Source organism: Triturus cristatus, chromosome 7 (assembly GCF_964204655.1).
Source record: "Triturus cristatus chromosome 7, aTriCri1.1, whole genome shotgun sequence".
Taxonomy (NCBI): domain Eukaryota; kingdom Metazoa; phylum Chordata; class Amphibia; order Caudata; family Salamandridae; genus Triturus; species Triturus cristatus.
The window spans coordinates 914,416,719-914,440,667 of NC_140590.1; the positions used below are offsets into that span (position 1 = coordinate 914,416,719).

General features: G+C 43.0%; 1 protein-coding gene across 2 annotated transcripts in view; it reads right to left on the bottom strand.

Annotated features, from left to right (window-relative positions):
- The window catches only part of SLIT3 (slit guidance ligand 3), a 1,010,870-nt gene that overhangs the window by 177,398 nt on the left and 809,523 nt on the right, over positions 1-23,949 (bottom strand). For both annotated transcript variants that reach the window (XM_085617848.1, XM_085617849.1), the window contains 2 exons: positions 21,051-21,214; positions 9,363-9,495 (listed from right to left, as the gene is read on the bottom strand). In XM_085617848.1, the coding sequence (XP_085473974.1) occupies positions 9,363-9,495; positions 21,051-21,214 (297 nt within the window). The remainder of the gene's footprint in view (positions 1-9,362; positions 9,496-21,050; positions 21,215-23,949) is intronic.

The following is a 23,949-nucleotide window of genomic DNA, read 5'->3' on the forward strand; positions in this document are numbered from 1 at the left end:
TGGACTGCAACAAGTGCACGCCATAGCGAGACATGTGGTTTCAATTATCGCGCCCGTGTCTGGGCACGATAATTGAAACCACATGGTGGCCGTGCGGGTAACCACAACCAATAGGCCATGGGTGGAGCAATGCGCCCGCCTTTGGCCAATTGCGTGCTGTCTTTGTTAAAAAGACGCACGCAAAGGCCAATAGTATGGGACAAAACAAAAAGCATACGCACGAGCGTGTGCGAGGTGGAATTTTAAAAGCCCTTACATTAAGTCTTCGCCAGAACAGCGCAAGCGCTGTTACAGGCTCGACCTAAAAATGGTTCTGATGAACGTATTCTGTCAAACCATTTTTGAAATTATTTTGTTTCAGAATGTTTTTTACTGGGTTGAAGAAAACCTACCTAGTGAAATCCATTCTTGAAGAAAAATTTGTTTTCTCAGGTTTGTTTTTCTCTTCATCTCTTTTAAAGAGGGGCTCCCCGCCTTAACCCTCAATTTTTGGAAGGGGAGTCTCTCAATGCATCCGCTTCCCCTCCCCAACTTCAGTCTCTTTTCCCCATTTGCATGTACTTAGTGCTGCCCGCTCCTGCCCCCCACCCCATTTTTTAAAAACAGATGTATATTTTTCCATAACAATATACTTTTTTCTTGAAAAAGGTATTCCGTCAATCTGACTTTTCTCTTTAATTGAATTTTTTCAGCCAGATTTCATTGAGCTGACTTTTTTCATTATGGCAATCCATCAAGATGATGCACTTCCATTAACATAATGTTACTCTGTAAATTAAGACCCTTAAGGAAACCACAGACTGCGATTTGACAGTGAGTTGACTTTGTTACCACTGTGGATGAGTGGCATGGGAGAAAGAAGATAAAGAGACTTCAATTATAACGAGATGCAGAAATTCAGACCTGTTGGGGAAAAGGAGTTGGCCACGTAGACAATGTTATCCAGTGGTATATGCGCTTCTGCCGTCTTTCAGAAGCATGGTGTAATACCTCATTACTCACTCCACCAGGCCCTTGCAACTGTGGATCTGCCTCACTATTAAGGACTATTTCCTTTTCACATTATACTAATACAGCCTGCCCTCTGGAGATCCATCTGATCTTGACAAGCAGGCCATCTCGGTTAAGCCCCAAGTTGAGTGCTTTCCCACATGGTACTTTCAGCGTGAAATTATTAGCATATGTATCAGGCTAACTGTCATAACCTTTATACTCTCCAGCCCTCCCAATAACCTCAAAACAAGATGTTCTTTTTTTGGTCCACACTTTTCATTTCACTGCCATTTCTCTTAGAGAGTTCATGTGCAAGTGAAAGCGATAAAAAAACCATTGAAAGTTTGTGATTCGTAATGTGTTACAAGATCCTGCTGAGCAGTTCAACTATGCATAGCACAAAGAAAAGATCCTGACTCTATATGCCTAAACGCTTACTATCTAATGCCAGTTTAGCCAAAAAAAATTATTACTTTGCTCTATTGATCTAGAAGGCAATTAAGCAACAAAGAAAAGTTCTTTAGTAGTGCATACCACAGGTTCCACCTAAAGAAAGTGCTCCTGCTGAAGTGAGCACACACTTCAAGTATGAAGCCCACTCATTTAGTCTTCAATGATAGTACATGTTTAAAGTTATAGCCGCAAGAGACAGGGAGCTATTTCTAATTGCAGATTTTATTTAAATGAGGTGCGTGCCCCTTTGCCTAGAAACAACAGTCTCCTCTGTCAAACAGTTCTGCTAAAGGGAACAAAGCATATAAAGGCTGGACTTACTTTCACATACAGATGCCCATGAGCAGTACTAGATGGGAAAATGAATGTTTTAGAGACTGGATTTAGAAAACCTGCTTCATTTAGAGCCTTCATTTTTGCCACCATATATATTATTGTCATGGACCTGAGTCCACGTCTTCCTTGAGACTAGATTAACTAAAGCTTTCTTTCCTGCTCGGATTTTTTTACTTTTACATAATGGTTTCAAACTAGAAAAATTAAAAAAATTACCATTCTTCCAAGGTAGACACAGTGTCTGTTAGATGATAGTGATAATGTTGTATCCCTAAACTCCTTGGTACTAGTGGCATATTGAAGGCATAACAGTATAGCTGGGTAACACACCCGCCTCAGGCCTCACCCTCTAGATGTAGACAAGAACTCCTCTGGATGCGAACTGGGATGAACACAAGTCATCAGTGCTCCTTCTCGATGGGACACAGGATCAAGAGAAGGAAGAAAATGAAAATAATGCTCCCCGTATGTATGTCAGCTCAAAACAAGGCAGCGGTCATACTGAGTTAGTAACAAGGGACAACAAATGGAGAGCCTTCCTCGCTCCAGTGCTCATCTTCAGGGAAGGCCTCTGGGCAAGTAAGCCATGAAATGAGCCAAAGCTCTGAAAAAATGTTACAGAAGAATTGTTTTTCTTCCCAGTGATCACGGGCTTATCTACATGTGCTCCTTTGTGCATAGTTTCTGGGGTAAAGAAGCTACTCCACCAGAATGTGATATGGTAGTGACATCAGTTGCAACCAATTTTAAACCTCTTTCAAAGATGATTTGATTCTCTAAGAAGGCAGCATTATTTACTAAGCAGCAGGATTAGTTGATTATATATACAGCACTTTGCTTATTAAACAGTTTACTACTTAGCATCATCCTAGTCCTGGCTGATCATATTCGTGTTGTCACACGTCCTCTTTACTCTTTCTGTTCTACTTTATAATCCCCTCCTACCAAGAGTGCACGCCAGTGATCCGAACATGTAATGCAGCCTAACAAAGTAAAACCTGACAAAACATTTGGCATAAATAATAGGTATGGGTTTTGGAATCGTGTATGCACTGTTGAATATGTACGCTAGCTACTACAGTCAGGGGTCAAGCTGCTTTGGAATTAAAGCACTAATAACCAGTAATATTATTCCAATTACTCAACATAAAGACTACAAATGTTTCTTTGAAGGCCAAAATTAGATCCATACAGCGTTCATCATATGGACTATTTCCAAAACAGTTTCTGGTATTATCAGCCCTTGAAAGCAGAATGATTCTAGCATGTAGAAGTCTTAACAAATGCAAACAACAGTGCAGCTTACGGGTAATGAAAAAAGAGCACTCCAGCATTAGAAGTAAACATAGATAATGTGAGTTACATAGGAAAGATCCTGTGTTGGGTACCAATAATTTAAAAAAAATACTCAATAAAAATGTATTTGAAACTATATCAAATTGGCAGAAGAGAAATGCCAAACCCATAAACCTAAACAAAATCAAAACTAAAACAACAGATCAAATTGAACTGAACTGCAAGGCACAGTAAACAGTACCCAAATCAGTCAATGATTTAATGCAGGCATGAATATCCTATTGAATCCCATGAATGCCCTAATGGTCATAAAGCATGTCAAAAAGGGCAGCTGAATAATGTCCCATGTAAAAAGGATTGAATGAAATGTATCTTTGTATAGTCACAGCTATGATCCTGAGGCTCTATGATCCTGTACTAGCTCATAATGTCCGCTGTGCACCAAAATGTTCTTACAAAGCAAGCTTTTTACTCACTAATTGATTAAATACAAGTGTTTACCAGGGCCATTACTGAAGCATGCCACCTATTAAATAAACTTCTAGTGTGTGCATCTTGTGGCCACTGAGTATTATTAGAAGCTGGTTACTCACAAACATTTTCCCAAAGTCCAAAATGTTTCGTCAGATGTGTATACAAAGCCGACACCGATGCCCGTATGAGGCAGGGTTGGGGGTACATGGATTGCAATGTGAGTAAATTAAGAACCCAAGAGTTGTTTCGAGGGTTTGTTTCCATACTGTCATTTAAATTATGCCCCTAGCCTAAGAAGAGATGAAGCAACGAGGTCCCTCCCTGCCAACATTATGGCCCGCCTGCCTTATTTAGAATTTGATTTAGTTTTGATGACAGCAGAAACCCCTCTGATGGCCCAATGGAGTAAGGGCCATTGGAGGTTTGGCTGTATGTCTATCTGCCTAAATTAGATGGGTGGGTATACAGTTGATTTTCAATGCCTGTCACCGTCAGGCAATACCTGGCAGTAAGTGTCACTGAAAAGTGCTCAATGCCCCCCTCTACATGGTGGTCATGGCGAGGGGGCATTGCTTGCTTGTTTTACAAAGAAAATTCCGCTTTTGGATTTTCTTTTTGATAAAAAAACAAACCATTGTAAGTCTGCTGTATGGTTCTGTCATGTTGATGGAGCAGTCAGTCAAATTTACAATGCATTAACAGGAACCATCATGACGGTGGCTTCTGTCAGTGCTAGATATTTTAGCTGGGCAGCCAACAATTAAATTGGGTCCATAGACTTGACAATACTGTGTCCCCGGCTCCTTATTTAAAGGGACAGTAGCGGGCTGGTCAGTGTGACCCCTGTGCCCCCACAGCCGGTCGCTCCCCCTCACTGCTCTGCCTACCTGTTGCTGCCTGGCACCTGCCCACCCTGTTACCTCCGCCTGACGCCACTCACCTGGTTCACGCCGCTGCCGCCTCCTGTCTCCTGCCTCCTGCCTGTCGCTTCCTGCCGCTGCTGCCCCTTCTCGCCCGCTGACCTCCGACGCTGCCCCGGTGACTTCCGCTCCGTTTTTTCCCGCCGTTTTCGCCACCGCTGACCCGCTCTCCTCCTTCCTGCTCCCGCCTGCAGTCCCCGCCTCCCCCCACTGCCCATTGGACAACCTGCTCCCGCCTCCCAGCTGCCCTCCCTCCCGGCTCCTTATTTAAAGGGACAGTAGCGGGCTGGTCAGTGTGACCCCTGTGCCCCCACAGCCGGTCGCTCCCCCTCACTGCTCTGCCTACCTGTTGCTGCCTGGCACCTGCCCACCCTGTTACCTCCGCCTGACGCCACTCACCTGGTTCACGCCGCTGCCGCCTCCTGCCTCCTGCCTCCTGCCTGTCGCTTCCTGCCGCTGCTGCCCCTTCTCGTCCGCTGACCTCCGACGCTGCCCCGGTGACTTCCGCTCTGTTTTTTCCCGCCGTTTTCGCCACCGCTGACCCGCTCTCCTCCTTCCTGCTCCCGCCTGCAGTCCCCGCCTCCCCCCACTGCCCATTGGACAACCTGCTCCCGCCTCCCAGCTGCCTTCCCTCCGGGCTCCTTATTTATGACGCCCCCTGAGCGACCGCGCAGCGGACGCGCGCAGCGGGAGCGCCTTATGTGCGCCGAAGGTGCGCCAAAGGTAAGCCCGTCTGCGCCCGTCCGTGCCTGGACCGCGCCCAGCGCCAGACCCCCTGGCCCCCGCGCCCGCCAGCCCCCCCGCAGGACCTACGACTTCACTACGCTCATCGCACTCAAAACCGCCCGAGCCCCCGGGTGCTACCGAGCGTCCCCGCGACACACCCATGGACCCTTCGCCTGCCGATCCTGCAACTTCTCCTGCCTCCAAACAAGCACCACGCCCACCAAGACGGACAACAGCAACCACCTCAAGTGCATCCTGATCAACACACGCTCCGTCCACAGACACGCCGTGGAACTCTGGAACCTCCTCGACACCGCATCTCCAGATGTCGCCTTCCTCACGGAAACCTGGATGAACACCTCCTCAGCCCCCGACATCGCCATAGCCATCCCGGACGGCTACAAGATCATCAGGAGGGATCGCGTCAACCAGACCGGAGGAGGGATCGCCATCGTACACAAAGACACCATTCGCATCTCGACTGACTCCACCGACGCATTCAACACCGCCGAATACCTGCACTTCCAGATCCACACCGACCCCAAGACTACCCTCAGAGGCACCCTCATCTACAGACCCCCGGGACCACGCGCACAGTTCTGCGAAGACATCACGGACTTCATCAGCCCTCACGCCCTCCCCTCCGCCGACTACATCCTCCTCGGGGACCTCAACTTCCACCTGGAGAACAACAACGACCGCAACACGACCACCCTGCTGGACAACCTCGCCAACCTCGGACTCCAGCAACTGGTCAACACCCCCACCCACCACGCCGGCCACACGCTCGACCCCCTCTTCTCATCCAGCAAGCACGTCACCTTCAGCCACTGCACCGGACTCCACTGGACTGACCACAGCTGCGTCCACTTCAGCTTCAAGAAGAACACGGTCCACCACCACCCGAAGCAGGTTCCCCACAGAAACTGGAGCAAGATCACCGTCGACCAGCTCACCACCTCCCTCAGCCAGAACCCACCGGTCAGGACAACGGACCCTAACACAGCAGCCCTCGACCTCACGCAATGGCTGACCTCCTGTGCCAACGACCTCGCCCCACTGAAGAACCCACTCACCAGGCCCAGAAGCAAGAAGGCCCCCTGGTTCACCGACGAACTCAAGGACTCCAAGAAGGCCTGCCGCACCCTCGAGAAGGCCTGGCGCCTCGACAAGACCACCGACAACATGACCGCCCTCAAACTCGCCACCCGCAGACATCATCAGCTCATCCGCACCACCAAGAAGAAATCTTTGAAGGAACGACTGGACAAGAACGCCCATGACAGCAAGGAGCTCTTCAACATCGTCAAGGAGTTCTCCAACCCCAGCGCCGGCAACAACGACATCACTCCCTCGCAGGACCTCTGCGACTCCCTCGCCTCGTACTTCCACCGCAAGATCGCCGACATCCACAACAGTTTCGGCGCTCCACCCCCGCACCCATCGACTGAACCTACACACCCCGCCGCTATCCTCCAGTCATGGACCAAAGTGACCCCCGAAGACACGACACGCATGATGAACACCATCCACTCCGGATCTCCGACCGACCCATGCCCCCACCATGTCTTCAACAAGGCCGCCTCTACCATCGCACCTCACCTCCGAGACATCCTCAACGCCTCTTTCGACACAGCCACCTTCCCGGAGAGCTGGAAGCACGCCGAGCTCAGCGCACTACTGAAAAAACCAACAGCGGACCCGACCGACCTCAAGAACTTCCGCCCAATCTCGCTCCTTCCATTTCCTGCCAAAGTCATCGAGAAGGTCGTCAACAAGCAGCTGGCCGCCTTCCTCGAGACGAACGGATCCCTCGACCCATCGCAATCCAGATTCAGAGCCAACCACAGTACCGAGACCGCCCTCATCGCAGCCACCGACGACATCCGAGCCCTGCTCGACAAAGGTGAAACAGCGGCACTCATCCTCCTTGACCTCTCCGCAGCATTTGACACTGTCTGCCACCGCACCCTAGTCCAACGCCTCAATGACACCGGCATCCAGGGGACTGCTCTGGAATGGATCATCTCATTCCTCTCCGGCAGAACACAGAGAGTACGCCTCCCTCCGTTCCGCTCTGAGGCCACCGAAGTCATCTGCGGCGTCCCGCAAGGATCGTCGCTCAGCCCCACTCTCTTCAACATCTACATGAAACCCCTCGCTGCCATCACACGCCAACACAACCTCAACATCATTTCCTACGCCGATGACACCCAGCTGATTCTCTCCCTCACCAGAGACCCCGACACCGCCAAAGCCGACCTACACGAAGGGATGAAAGATGTCGCCGAATGGATGAACATCAGCCGCCTGAAGTTGAACACGGACAAGACAGAAGTCCTCATCCTGGGACCGTCGCCCTCCGCATGGGACGACTCCTGGTGGCCCCCGGCCCTGGGCACCGCACCCAAGCCAACGGACCACGCACGCAACCTGGGCGTCATCCTGGACTCCTCCCTATCGATGACCAGACAAGTCAACGCTGTCTCCTTATCTTGCTTCCACAACCTCCGCATGCTCCGCAAGATCTTCAGATGGATCCCGACCGAGACCAGGAAGACTGTCACCCAGGCCCTCGTCACCAGCAGACTAGACTACGGAAACACCCTCTACGCCGGCACAACAGCCAAGCTTCTGAAAAGACTTCAGCGTATCCAGAACGCCTCCGCCCGTCTCATCCTGGACGCCCCCCGACGCAGCCACATCTCGAGCCACCTGAGAGACCTGCACTGGCTCCCTGTCAACAAGAGGATCTCGTTCAGACTCCTCACCCACGCACACAAATCCCTCCACGACCTGGGCCCAAGGTACCTCAACGACCGCCTGACTTTCTACACGCCCACCCGACAGCTACGATCCGCAAACCTCGCCCTCGCCGTCGTCCCTCGCATCCAGAGAGCCACCGCCGGAGGAAGATCCTTCTCCTACCTAGCGGCCAAGACATGGAACTCCCTGCCCGTCCACCTGCGGCTGACCCAGGACCACTTCGCCTTCAGGAAACAGCTCAAGACCTGGCTGTTCGAGCAGTAGCAGACCCCCTCCCCCAAGCGCCTTGAGACCCTTCCGGGTGAGTAGTGCGCGATATAAATTCCATGATTGATTGATTGATTGATTATGCTGTATCTGACTTGCTATTCCTTTACAGTAGCCTGAAATAAGTGTTATCTGCTTGATATTGCTACTTTTGGTGAGTCAAGTGTAGAAAGGAAGTAACTTGATTATTGAATAAGAATCAAGTAGAATATTAAGCCTTAAAGGAAAATGCGATGCATTTAAAACAGAAAAATTTAACTTTTCAGTTTTATTTTTTAAGGACAGGCACTGCCTGCTCTTAAACAATATTCACTCACACAGGGGAAGGTGTCCCCTGGGGACCCCTCCTCGTTTGCGAGTGGTTTATCACCTACTTTAAGCAGGTGGTAAACTGCAAGTGTGTTGCGGCCGCAAATGCAGTCATAAAACAATAGTACATGGCAGTGAGTCTCGCTATTAGGAAGGGATGCCCCTTCCTAATAGCGAGAGTGGCAAACGCTATTTTGCGAGTCAGTGACTTGTAAAATAGCATTTGTACATGCCATGACACTTTTTTGGGGCCGCAAACAGGATGATCTCCCATTTGCAAGTGCAAAAAAGGGTCATACATATGGCCACTGATGTATTAAATTACTCTATAGGTTTCTGTAGGAAATTAGCATGATAGACTACAATACAAAAACAACCCTTCCGAAAAACCTGGGTGACCTGTCATACAGACCAGTGTCTGATAGGAAATTAACATACAAATATAATTTGTATTTCACTTTTTCCAAAAGGATGCCTTATGGAGGTTTTGCATGAAGCTTAGTGAAATGTACAAGAAGGTGAAACTTGAGAAGCGCTTTACTCTATCCTGTGACAATTTGAAATTAATTATGAGAGAGACTATGATGGATGGATGGAACATTTGCATGAATTTATGATAGAAGCTTTTCCACAATTGGGATTCGATATTAGGAAATTGACGATATGAATCTGGTAATACTTCTGTAAAATGGTCTTTGCCAAAGCCAGCACAGCGCAGAGATCTCCTCTGCTTTAGGTAGAGCTGCAGCAGTAACAGACTGGAAGATGCCAAGGAATATTTTAGAACCAATGGAGGTCTGCCAGTGATGACAACATACTTACAGCTCAGTCACATCCTTCTGAATGCCTTTGGGGAGGATTCGAAGCCCTTTGTTGCTGCAACGCACCACCGCATCAACACAAGTACACTGCTCAGGGCAGCGAAGGGATGGCAGGCAGCTACTCTCATCATTGCCTAGACGGAAAACAGGGAACAAAGCATGGTTGAAATAAGGGTACCATAATGTAGAAATGACAATTGTCATACTTTGGTAATCCTTTCACATTGATAAACATGCATCATACAATATTAAACAGAATACAAAGCATGAAACCAGTACCATTGTGGTATACCCCCAACTCATTAATGCACTATGACCTCCAGCCACTGAGTGAGACTTGCATGACTACAAGAATCACACAGGTTATGCTTTGACATTGTGGAATATAGTTCTGTGAGAATGAGCAAGTCACTTAATTTAGTATCCTCCAGGTTTGGATAAAGAAGTTATACTGTGGGATCAACCATTCAATTTGCAGTCATTAACCTGTCATTAAACCATTATCATAGGCAAGGGTAGAATTTCTAAGCATTAATCAGAGCTCTCCAATGGCCTACATAAATAAATCACCCACTCCCCTTGACTACCATCAGCAAGGTGAACCAATAAGTACCTCGGGTGTGTATAAGGGTGAAGAATGCTAGGGCAGACACTTTTCGCACGTTTTCCATGCTACATGTCCATGGCACACTTTCGAAATGACACATTTCCAGTCCAAAGGGTGCAGCCCTCCGGCCTTTTGCTGTTCTTTATTGAAAATATTTGCTTAAGTGAGATTTGTGCAAAGTCAACAAGACCCCAAAAATATGGCATCCACATTAGTACGTTTAAACAAAGGAACACTTCCCTGCATGAGACACACCTATTTTTGTATTTTACTAATATTAATGTATGACGGGCTAACAAGGTTGCGCATAAAGGGGACCTACATTCATCATTCAGCCTTTGCAAATGACGAAGGCATATATTGTAGAATGGGTGTATATGTGTGTGGCCATGCTTACATTTCTCAATGCACATATAAACATGCCAACAATGGGACTTTCTAGAATGAAGTATGAGACTATGTACTGCACCATCTGTATGCAAGCTGTTTGCATCAGGTAAGAAAGTCTCTTCTGCTGTAAGCTGCCACAATGTCACAAAACTAAGTGTGCTGAATAAGCAATTGATAAGTCAGGATATTTTGGGACTGCTCATGGAGCTGGGTTGATTTCTAGCTTATGAGAGGGGGCAATTCACGCAAACCAGTGAAAACATTTTGCGGCACTTGTATTACTGCTTTGCATTTAAGGTTGTTCCATTACATGTTATTCATGTTGTTATGCTTAATATGTTACAATATTTACAAATGGTAGTGGTGGTCTTATTGGTAGCACATCACTCTCTATGTGCATTATCCATTAATTCACAGTATTGGTGCCCCTCAAGGTTAGAGATCCACACCCCACTACCTAAGGTGTCAGTCCACTGTGGCCCAAATGAACCCATTGGTAATGTCAAAACATATGCATAAACCTGGGCACTCTAATCAATTTTAACATTGATTCATACAAATTGTTTTTTTAAATGTGGGTCAATTTGAAACACCAGCAAACAGAAAGTTTTTTACTTGCTGTTCAATTTAATATACATATGGAACATACAGATTTGGGCCATATATTTGGAAGCAATAACATTATATTTCAACGATGGAAAGCTTGATACAATGATCCTTCTGTCAGACGTTGGACCGGCAGCCGACACGTGTTTCGTTTCAAAGAAACTTCTTCAAGGTTTCAGTGGATAATAAGTAAGTTCTCAAAATATTCCATAAAATATTCTGGTCTTCCAGCGAAGATATTCAGCCCCTATTCAAAATAATTTTTTTATCCTGAACGAAAATAGTGCCCCATAGTTTCAAATGAATCATGTAATAAACATAGATCAGTCAGCGAAGAACGTCAGGCTACGATATGCCCCTGTCTTTATGTATTTCGCCGTGCACCGAGGACAGACCAGAATATTTTATGGAATATTTGGGAACTTATTTATTATCCACTGAAGCCTTGAAAAAGTTTCTTTGAAACGAAACACGTGTTGGCTGCCGGTCCAACGTCTGACAGAAGGATCATTGTATCAAGCTTTCCATCGTTGAAATATAATGTTATTGCTTCCAAATATATGGCCCAAATCTGTATGTTCCATATGTATATTAAATTGAACAGCAAGTAAAAAACGTTCTGTTTGCTGGTGTTTCAAATTGACCCACATTTAAAAAATGTTTTTGTATGAATCAATGTTAAAATTGATTAGAGTGCCGAGGTTTATGTATATGTTTTGACATGCTTAATATGTTGTTGCTACTATATTCCATCCCCAATGCTTTGGCATATTTTCAATTATTTTTATAGCAGGAATAAGATTAAGTCGGTGTGGTAGGTAGGGATGGACAGGTTTTCTTTTTTAATTGTATATTTGTATTGAGAAGTACATATTAGTTTATAAACAAAAAATTTAAAAAGAGAATAATTGATCAATCAAATTATGGCTACACAATACATTACTATGAAATGTTAACTTCTCAAATTTCTAAACACAAAAAAGATAATACAGATATCAAACGATACAATATCTGTAATACTCATAAAATCTGGAAAGGAAGAAATAGGAAAGGTGGACAAGGAAGGAGATGATGTAGATAGTATACAATATGTAGTAACTTTATATTATAGATAGTTAGAAGATAGTAACGATAATATCATACAAATATAATATTTCAAGTGGAGATATTCCTATTAACCCACCAATTTACAATAGGTGAACAGTAAGTTCTAATTCAAATAACAGTGTTAATGGCTAAAGCATCAACAGTCCTAATGATAACTGCAACAACATGAATATAAATAATGGTGATAATTAATTAATAAGGAGATGAAAAGGGAAGTGATTCCCTTATTATAGTTCCTAATTAGAAGGAAAATCAGATACATTACCAGAAATAGAATATGTAGGAGCTAGAAAGGGGTTGCAAATTTGGATGACAATTCCAACATTGTCCTGCAATCTATAAATGAGTTTTTCATATGATGCCATTTTATACATTTCAATAAGCCATTCATCATGTGTAGGACATTGTGGTGTTCTCCAATGTCTTAATATACAAACTTTTCCTATGGTGAGTACAACAGCTATCAATCGTCTTGTATGGTTTGTTAGATTTGGGAGATCAGTAACAGAACTAATTTTTCCGTTAAAGGAATGGACACATGTATAGCTCTGTGGAGAGAGGCAGTGGATGGCATGTTAACTGCAGTTTGAGAACAACCAACCCTCACTACTAATGTGTTGTATTCCCTAAAGAACTACCAAAACAATATAGTAAAATGCGCTACAGGATTTATTCTGCACTCTTGTACCACATTACTTTTTGGGTTCTCTTTAGAAAGCAAGAAAACGCTAGTCTCTAAGGCTACATGGCAACAAGCAGACCAGAGAGGTCAGAAATGTTGGGACAGATTTAACAAAAAGGAAAATGTAAACATATTTCAGAAATAGGTAGAAGAGATGAGCTTTTTTGTTGTTTCTCAATCAAAAGAAGAGTGGGTTGAGGTCTTGGTCCACCAAAGAAGAGACCACAGAGACTGCTGCGGCACCTCTGAAGTTTTTTTATGTGCTTGAGAGATATCAGATTGAAGACAGAAAGAGATCATGCTTTTGAGAACACTTTCTAACTCACTGGAGCAATACCGTTTACTGAATAAAACATGCATTTTTGCAGAGAACAAAATGTATATAAAAAATGTATCAAGAAACAGCATAAGATGTATGTGTAAGGCATGCCTTTAGCATTTGTGTTACCTTAGTGTTGAAATACAGATGTTTTTTGTTAACAAATTTAGTAGAGCTATCATTTAAGCTTGGAAGGATGAAAGCTGAGTGGACCCACCAGGATTCAAACTTGTGACCAAGAGGGCCTACACAGATGCCGGTAGTGGATACATTAGTCCACTGAGCTATAACACCCATCACAAGTCTGTGTTATAGGTGGCTTGGCCTTTCACCAGAAGTGTGAAACTTTAATACCATACATTCCATCATGCAAACACACAATTGTACTGAGTCAATGTTCTTCCTATATGCTATAGAAATCTATAGATAGATTTAATCTCTAAGATACGCTTACAACAAATAATTGTAAACATCCCAAACTGTACTACATTATTTATGTGTGGGGGCTTAGGACAACCACAGAATTTAGAGGAAATCATTTTGGCAACGAAAAATTCATCCTAACATGCATCTGAAATAGCTATGGGCCTTATATTATCCATAAATGGAAATATGATGTTTCCACATAGTCACAATTTTGATTTATAACTAATATGGACTTTGACATTTCCGCAAAAGATTACACTCTCTTCATATCCCTGGGTGATAACAGCTAATCATCAGCACTGAACTTCAGTACTCAGTTTTAATTCACCCGTTACGACATTGAAGGTAGACATGGCAATTCGTTATTTTGTTATGTTATTTGTATTTATATGCCATGAATTCTACTATTGGTATGGCTTGGCAGCACTATTCATAAATCACAAATGAATTGCATTACAGAGTGACCACACATCTTTGCTTCAAGGTAATGGCACACATTGCACGGCTGCAGAAGGGGCCCCTGCCCTGAGACACTGTCCAGCAGCCTCACATTTCATTTGCCTTACATGGGAGAGTTTGAATACCACAACGTCAGATTTTAAAAATCAATAACATGGGTCATTTGTGCTTGAGATTGAAATGCTGTATTATTTATGGCTCAACTAAATCGAAAGAAATAAAAAGATCTGGTTTGCTTGTAAAGCACCGCTGCAAGCATGCTCGCAAAATCTAATCATCCTGAAATGTACTTACATTTTTTTTTATAAGCAACAGATTAGATCTTGCAATTTGAGACGGGAAGGGCTCAGATCAAGCAAATAGAGTCGTTAGAAGTTTTAAGCATTAGAGTTTGGATTTTCCCCAAAATGAACAATTGACTTCATAAGTTTTAAGAACACAACAATCTCTCTCGAAAAGACAAAAGACACAAGGGAGGAAATATCCTGTGGTTATGCTTCTAGATGACGGTGATAAGGACTACACATTTTATGGATAGAGACATGTGGAGTGCATTAAATGCTAAAATGGTCCATTGCTTTCCATAACAATTTATGATGGGGAGCTGCCTGAACAGGAGATGGGTTTATGTCCGAGAGCAATGGCATCTAAAATGTGTTTCAACCTTGCTAAATAAATCACTTGAAGCAACCTGATATCCTGCCTTGCTACCCACATTTGAACCCTTCTGAACCCTTCCCCTAATCACTAAGAAACTGATGACTGATAAATGCTTGGAGACACAACAGCTTAGTTTATTGCCGCTGCCAAACCACAAACCCTACTTTAGCTTCTGTTTAACCAATGCTTTCTCACTATTGTCCTATGCTGAGCATAACTCACTCTTCTACAGCTCTTGGGAGCTGCCCTGTGCTTCCATCCCTTGTTCTGTGAGCAAATGGATGACAAATTAGCGCTGTTGATCGCTATGGTGGCATGTGTTCATCTCCTCCATTTTATAAATATGCAGTTCATTTCTATATATATTTCCATAAAGAGTGTATATCAACCGAGGATTGTTTATTTTGAGTACAGGTCACACACCGCACTTACAAAATGGGTAAAAACAAATAACAGAGAAGTGACTATACGAAGAAGGTTATTATATTCCTGCTAAAACATTTGAGTTTTGAACTTCCCACTGAAGACGCATTAAGCACACACAGACCATTCACACGCCTGGTGTGAAAATATTTCTCAAATTGATCTCAGATCGTACAAATGCTCAATTCTGGTTGTGCACTTTATATTCAACACAACAAGGTAATCCTGTTTTCTTCACAATATTTGTATGCCATATACAGTCAACCTATGGATATACAATACACCATCCACATCCGTTGGGAAGTCCCTGCTTCTACCTTTCGCATATGAAATCAGTAACACAGCACTGAATTTCGCTGCATTTTTTGTATTTTCCTCGTTAACTGGCCGCCACCTTAGTGATTGTTCACCAGTGGTGTTTTAGCTCCCATGCACTGATCCTTGGATGATGACGAACATTTATTATTTGACTAATTATCACTTCCGCGAAACCAAATTACATACAGCCATAGCCTATTTTGATACTTCTTTAGATTATATAATTCTACACTTTTCCGTTTTTTTCAGATTGTGACACACAGGAGCGTAGTTTCATTGCATTTTACCATATTTATAGCCTGTTTTATGTTTTTTACAAAAAATTTATTTTGTGAAGTAAATATATAATTCTATGTAACCAAATTCTCTCCTTGTTTGCGGTGAAAATTCCTTTCTATTTTAAACTGATGAACTGTGCAATTAACTCGTTAGTTTCCTAGATGAACCTGAGACAGGCAGCGTTCTACTGTTAACCATAACGTGCAAATTTCTTTCAAATGAATCCATCCATCTGAACTATTGTTTTGCACTTATGTTTTTTGATTGTGCACTTTCACACAATTGCTACCTTCAAGCCAAACAGTCTGTATTTACATCCTAAATATCTAGTCCTTCTACTTTTAGGATGAATGGTCATTTCCTAACACAAGAGAAAGGTGGCCTTCTAGAACCCCAAAAGAACTAGAGTGTTTAAGGTATGATAACATATTATTGAGCAAACATTTAACTATTTTGGAACACTTTCCCTGTTATGGCCCATAACTATATTTTGTGATCTGTCTTAGACCCTTATTGTTGGTGGATCCGAAAATGGGCTAACATTTCCATAGTTTTGAAGTTATTGATACTGGAGGTACTCATAATACCGGAGGTGGGAAAATCGGTTCTATTATGAGTTTACTCTGAGGGCCTGGTAAAGAATGACGAACCACTGAGGAAATCTGTAATTCTGGGTCTTATTCCTGTGGAATTTTCTAATTTCTTCAAGACATTCACAGAAAGCGGCCGATTACGATTCCGGACGGACCCGAGTCTGTCCTGCATCGTTCTGGAACTAGAATAAATTGATCTCCAGTCGTCGGTTCCAGCCCAGGAATTAGGATGTGGTTCGGTCGCAATCCTATACTTTGCTATGGGAGCATGCATTCCAAACGGAATGCATGCTCCCATAGCAAAGAGCAGGGGATGCAGTTCATCCATGAACCCGGTGCCAGGCACCTTGAGGTGCCTGCTACCGGGTGCAGGCTCAACAGGGGTGTCCTATAGGTGCTCCTTTGGCTGCCATTCGGCTGCCTTGCACCCATTGGGGCTCTGCTGGGGGCCCCCAAAGCTGTTTCCCAATGCCTCTCTGTGCCAGAAAGGCCGGCACAAAAAGGCAGTGGAAAACTCCCATTTCAATCCCTTGGCCGGAAAGAGCCGGCAGGGAGATTACTGCAGGGTTTCCGGATGGTGGACGGGCTCGCCGAGCCCGTCGGAAGCAATTCGGAAAGCCGAGTCGGATTCCCTTGTGACCAAACCCATCAAAATGGCTCAGTCAAAAGGAATCCGAACAGCAGATTACGGTGCAGGCAGGTGGGCTCCGACCGATGATTGGAGCGCTTCCTGCCTGCATTGTAATCAGGCCCAAAGATGTTAACTGTTTTGAGCAGCCGAAAATGTTGTAGTCTTCCTGTGGAGCTCATAAATAAGATGGGGCCGGAAATTCCGGCTAACAGTCTCATTGGGATTAAGAGACCACTCTTAATAGGGCATCACTTCTAATTTGTACAGAAAGGTCTTTGCCTGGTGAATGGGGTTCAGTGAGACCATGCATAATTCTTATCCCATTCCACAATGGGTCGCAGAATCAAAGGTCTGTTGTCCTTACACCCATCATCAACAAATATTTTCAAGCGATATACAGTCTTTAGCCATTGGCTCAACAATACCAAACTGGTATTCACAGAGGGTGGTGGAAGGAAGTGGGTGCCCATTTTCATGAGGCACACCTAAATGCACATAGAGGCCTTCTCACAGAGGTGGTGTCATTTTATGGAAAATACTACCTCTTAGTCCTGGTGACCATTATGTAATTGCTGAAACTAATCACTTTGTGGTAGCCATGACCCCTGCCTTAAAGGTACCTAATTTTCTCTCTTTATTTCAGCTCTTTCATTTTATAATTGGATAATATATGTTACTAATTTTTAGCAGAGGCATCCCATCAGTTCTGTACTTGTATACTGTCGATCAGTCTCCTCGACTAATAAACCACTACAATTTTTAGTCACGACACTCAGTATATGCATTGCATCCCCTCCCTCCCTCACCCTTTGAGATTTTCAAGTACAGTAGGTTAAAATGCTAGTGTACGATGCTGGTACCTTACAGTGGCATTTCTTCTAGACCGTCATCACCAACATTTTCATTGCATGTCCCAAAAAGGGACTTAGCTTCAGGGAGGGAGTTTGAGGTGTTATGCCTCCCCAATAAATGTATTTTTAATAAATAAGTCAGTACAGGGGCTTTTATTTAGGTACTGGGTATGGTAAGGTGTTTATCAGATTTTACCTGGGATTCTTAAATACTCATTCAGACAAAAATACACCCTCACTCTTGTCTTTGTTTTGCAGGTCTTTAAACATGGCTATTTTACAAAATACTGTGTTTTTTACGAATATATGTCGTTACTACGCATTCCGTTGCAACGCATGCCTTTACCACGCATGCGTTACAACGGAATGTTTTTTCTACGCATTGCCTTTACCTCGATTTTTCATTTACCCCGCTTTTTCTTTTTTGGGGGGGGAGACCCCCCCCCCAAGGCCGCTTTCTTCTTTTTTTTGCCTTTATTTCACGTCTTCGCCGACACTAAAAAAGGACTTACGCATTTTTTCGGATGAGGAAGAAGACGTTCCGTGATGACTTTGCTTGCGTGGTAAAGACGGTCGTGGAAGCAATACGCGTTGTGAAGACGTTTACGAGGTAAGTGTACCGTTGTAAACGTAACGCGTAGAAAAGCCTTCGTGGTAAAGGCTGTTTCCTGTTTTTTACGGACCATCTCACAATCCTCACTCTTCTTTCACTTTCTATTGGCCCTTAAACTCTCCTCATGCACAGCTTCTCAAATAATTATTAACATGACATTCCAGTGTGATTGTCGTAAAATCTGAAGCTCCCCGCAGTCTTACTGACTAAACCAAGCCCCCAGTTCCCAGTTTAGGAATATTTAATTGCAGTATCTGAGACGCCATTGGGTAGCAGCTAGGCCAAGCATTGGATCATTAGAAGTAGCCTAGAAGTAATGATCATCCATATTTGTATGTGTCTGTCTTCGAGGTATCACTGTATTATTGTTCTCCTTGAGTACTGAAGGATGGCGGCACCCTCCAAGAGCTCCTGTGAATCTCAGAGCTGTAGATGCATGAACCTAAACAAATATATCTGGAGCACACACACTCCTTATAGATGTCTGATGGTGGGACAGGGCGTTAGAGGCAAATATATTGCAACTCGCATTAGCCAGAGGGGATGGTTGTGATTAATTCTCTTGTATGGGTTTAAATTCAGCATCAACCTTGAGGGATAGGACAACAGACAGTAGAATAAATTGTCTAATATACCGCAGGCTCAAATTTCACCATTAACTTCAGCTCACAATTGCATTAGTGTATCGATGTTCGGTTATGTGCAGTGTTTTCTATCCACCTTCCTTCAGACAGGCCAGATGTTTTTGCATGGCTGGGTCGCTAAACGCAGGCAAGACCGTTGCCTCTTTGAATGCTTGAATTTCAAAGTCCTGAGTGGAAAAAGAAAAATAAATATACCAAATCCAGTGTTTTGTGCCATACAGTGGTAAGAGCCATTTAAGTCCTGAGTGGAAAAAGAAAAATAAATATACCAAATCCAGTGTTTTGTGCCATACAGTGGTAAGAGCCATTTAAGGAGGCAGCCTTGCTTTCAAATTCAAGAATAAATGTTGCAGCACAGCACGGGCCCAGAAAACCACGTGGCCAAGGAAATAATGACCACTTTGCATCCTCTTTTCTTATGGGCCTTCATCCCTGAATGAGTTTACTGCTAAATGCATAGAGCCTGATCCACGACTTCCACAATACTGTATTACAGGAGATGGCGACAGTTCTTAGGGTCTGTTCCAAGGTATTTCTATAATTCGGTGGCCACTGAGAAATCATCTTGGAAAAGTAAACTTACTGATCTATCCCGGTATCTGGACCACTTCCTAAACAAACAGCAGTGAACCAAAATTGACTTTCACTGTAATGGAAATGGATAATTTTCAACTGTACGCATTCTGCCAAAAAATGACAAAATAATGATCTTCCCTCTGCAGAGCTTCGTTCCTTAGTGATAATCTGCAGCTCAAAGGATGTTTTTACCAAGTCCGGGGACAAGGCCCTTGGCTGACGACCACTTGCAAGGAAGGCTACAATTTGTGTGTATGATGTAGTCAGTTCCACTGACAGTTCCAACTCTAATTCCATTCCTTCCACTTCTGTATTAAAGCAAGAAGTTGAGACCCTGAGCAGTTGGCAATAACTGTGTTACCAACTTGTTACGATGTACTCATGGTTACAGCTGATTGTGCATATTTTATTCACAGCAGCCAGAGTGCAAAAGTCATTAAAAATAATAAAGTCAGTTTCTTGGCCATGCTCAAGCCTTTTTAGGGTTAGACTAGGCTACCTTTCCGATTTGGCAAATTTAGTTCTATTTCATACATCCACTAATCCTTTTGCTTTGAGTAAAAAGAGTCCAATTTTTGATATGGCCATGCACCCTATCAGAAAGAATCATGTATTGCAACCCACAGCAGAAAAACAAAAACACGTTTCATTTAAACAGGTAAAAGATTTTCCTGGTGGTATTTTTAATTTGATTTCAATTTCCCAAGAATGCAACAGGAAATGGATGCATGCATGATGATTTGGTGGCTTTATATTGACTAAAGGCATATATTGACTAAAGCTGGATGGATCAATGCTTTTCAGATAGCGAAGGGGTGGTTTCACAACATATCAAAGTCATAATGCATCCCCTATCAGAAGGGGGTGGAGATTAGCTCTGTGACCCGCATACAGAAGAGGGGCGGGATGTAGTGTCCTGAATCTGGTAAAGCTAAACTTCTACAAAAAAAGTAGTGAGCAGCAGATCATGTTATTATTATTTTATAATTCAGGAACCATTAAACAGTAATTCATACCCACCACATGACATGTACATATTAACACCATTTGAAACAATGATACTTAACAGTTGTGACCTAAACAGAGTTCAAACAAAATGGCACTCCCTGCAAAAAGGACATTAGTTGAACACATATTGCTGGAGTATGTTGGGAGTTATGTATACGCCTCGCTCGTGGGAATTATGCTGCACTAAAACCTACACATAGATGTCAACTAAAATATTCTATGAACAGAGATCAGACCACATTTATTTGCAGATAATACATGTAGCTTATAGTGACAAGTGTGAACACGTCCAATAATTCCTCATTACTAATCCCAGTCTACCACTTTCATCCTCAATGGAAATCATCAACACAACTTTAGGAGTGTTTATCACGCGAGAATCAAAGCTCCCGCTACAGCTGTGTGCGCATGGTTTTCATACTCTTCTCTTTAATTGTAATCCAATTAGATATGTGATACAAAGATGTGTAAATTATCCCTGAGGAATTCTAACTTACCATCACAAGTGAAGTCTTGAATGGCCACATCCTGAACTGGGATCTCTTTCAGAAAAAATGGTTTCTGGCAGCGTGGGTTTCCGCTGACAATCCTCTTCTTCCTCAGCCACTTTCCCAGCCATGCCAGGTGGCAGTTACAGTTGAACGGATTGGATAATAGGTTGCTGAGAAAGAATTGTAGAGTTAAACGTCAGTGTTAACATTTAGAAGAGCAAACGTATGTAAAACACCATATCTTCTAATCATGTAACGACTAACAACCATCAGGTAATTGCCTATGAATACATCACTTCACAAAACAGCTAGAAAAAACTAGGGACAAAAAAAATCCAAACATCTTTAATGAATGATATCGAAAACATTTGTTAGAACCTCTTCTAGTAAGCCCTACTTTTGGAAGTCAAACATCTGATTCGGTAATTAATATTAATGGATTGTTCTGGGCATTTTTGTATTTCGCATGCCAGAACCGGTTGAACCTGAAACCTTTAGAGTTCTAGGTATATTAATGGTCACCTCTTTATTATAACGCCATTACTCCATTACGCTGATCATTCCAATCCTTTCAAAGTGTCATACCTGTGTTATTTATCAAGAATGGTTACGTAAAAAGCACAAAATATAGTTAAAGCATTTGTCACAGATTAGACCTGTTCATGATAAGAGGACAGGTAAATTCACTATATGTAATGAATTAAAATGTGCGATTCTGGTCATATAAATATACCAGAGACATTTGGACTATGTTACCTGCGAGAATTAAATAGGTTATCAGTGAGTTTGTTGCACCAATGCTCATATTTTCTGCTAGATCAGCAATTTTGGGTGGGTGGCAAATAATATTTTCATGCCCCATATTTTTACATTACCTTATCCACTGTGTTCAAAATATGAAAATCCCCAAAAATATTATGACAGACACATTATGTGTCTTATGGCAATTATTTGGGTAACCTTCCATGCTTGACAAATAATGCATTTCCGGAGACGTATTCCATACAGTTTTCCCAAACAGTAGTATATGCACATAGAGCCTTATCTCTATAAATCTACATTGGGAACTGATAATGACAGAGTAAGCTGATAGATTGGGGAAATTGGGATCTCCTTCACAATAGTGTCTCGGGTGGTATGTTGCAGAGTCAACCTTAGTCAGTTGCTGCAGTTGGCACTCAGAAAAGTTCATTTGTGGCCTTTGATAACCAATGCTTATTGAAGGGAAGTTTCAAAAGAGAAGCAAACTATCATATTGCCAAGCACCTGCACATCAAAGTGGTGAAGGTGGGAGTTATTTCTAGTGTATAAAATTGTCCCCATTTTTATGAATAATGTACAGTGAAGTCAATAGTAGTCTGACAGGTCTCAAAGCATCAATTATCAGCAAAACCATTAGCTTGCGCTCTAAAAACATGATGCATTTCATCACTATGTTGCCCATACATTCACTAGTGATATGTCCTTGAACATATTCATCTGTCTGGCGCATGCAAAGGATAAACATGTTGTTGGCTTGACTTTTAATTCCTGATGAAGAATTTATCAAACATATATTTGTGCAGAACATTATGTGCTGCAAGAATTCAAGTTGTAAAGCCACAGAGTCAAACATAATTAGTAAAATGGACCCAGAGTTAGAAATAAAAATGGTCTTAGTTAATTAATGACCTTAGTACGCCTTTTTATCTTGCTCCCCCACTGCTTTCCATGTTAAACAGGTTTGGGTTGTGGCTTATCACACTAAAAGCTTTATTTGGCTCAGTTAGCTGCCCGGAGTTGTTCTAGAGTTGATGTTTGCTAAATAGATATGTTTAACCCCAGAAAAAGTCAGTCATTACAGCTACTTTTGCTTCACGTAACCTGACGTACAAGAAGAAATTAGAGGTTGAGCATCAGTAGTGCATGTAAGCGCCATTTCCTTAACGTTAACCCCTCAAAGGACCAGGCATCAAACCAGGAGCCACTACGGAACGCTACTGGTGTTGAGATTAGTCCTTGTCTTACTATGTGGATGCTCGCAAGAAAATTAAATATGAATAGATCACTGAAAATTAGACTAGTATCATCCCAATCTGAAGTGCCTTCATCCCAAATAGCCTGTGTGAGATGATCCATTCAGCACTAGTTGCATCTTTTTATCTCTTTATGCCATTTGTCTGAAGTCTCAGTCTATAGCTGCGTTCCATCAATTTTCTGCACCGTTGCATGTCCCTGTCTATTCAGAAGACTGCATACATCCACATTAATCCTTGTGCTAATGCTTGCCCCAAACTAGTGTGGCTGCAAACCTAGTGGAACTTATTTTTCGTTGTTATTCCCAAAACAATACTTTCTTTTGTACTTGTTTTACCACTTGATCTACGCCCAAGATGAACAGCTCTGGAGAAAAGCTGTGGCATTGCTTGAAAAATCAGCACAAGTACAGCCTATGGAAGTATAAAAGAGCAATCCCAGTTGTTCATCAATAAACATAAGTTCTCCAATAATGTTTAGTCATGAGGTTAATAACATATTGTAGATAATATTTAGCCGCTCTTATCTTTTCTGTGGGAGAAACAGTGGCAAAGATTGACAAGATGGCCAAGCTGAAAATAGGCAATGGCTGTTTATAGTGAGATGGGGATGCTCTTTTGCTTACACAGAAAGATGTGGTTTACTAATAAGCGAAGTGCAGAATGGAAGACGCCTTCCTCTCCACAGTGACCTTATAAGCTGGTTAACCACTAATACGCTTATCTTAGTCAATAAAATAGACTGTTTTGATAAATCAACCATAGTAGGTCTGTGAGGTCCAAACTTTCTCCCACATATGGCTGCTCTCAAAAGTTTGAATGTTTTTTGTTCTGTTTTCTGATAGTGTTCTGCATTCTTTGCATTTAATATAGAGTAGAGGCACATGCTA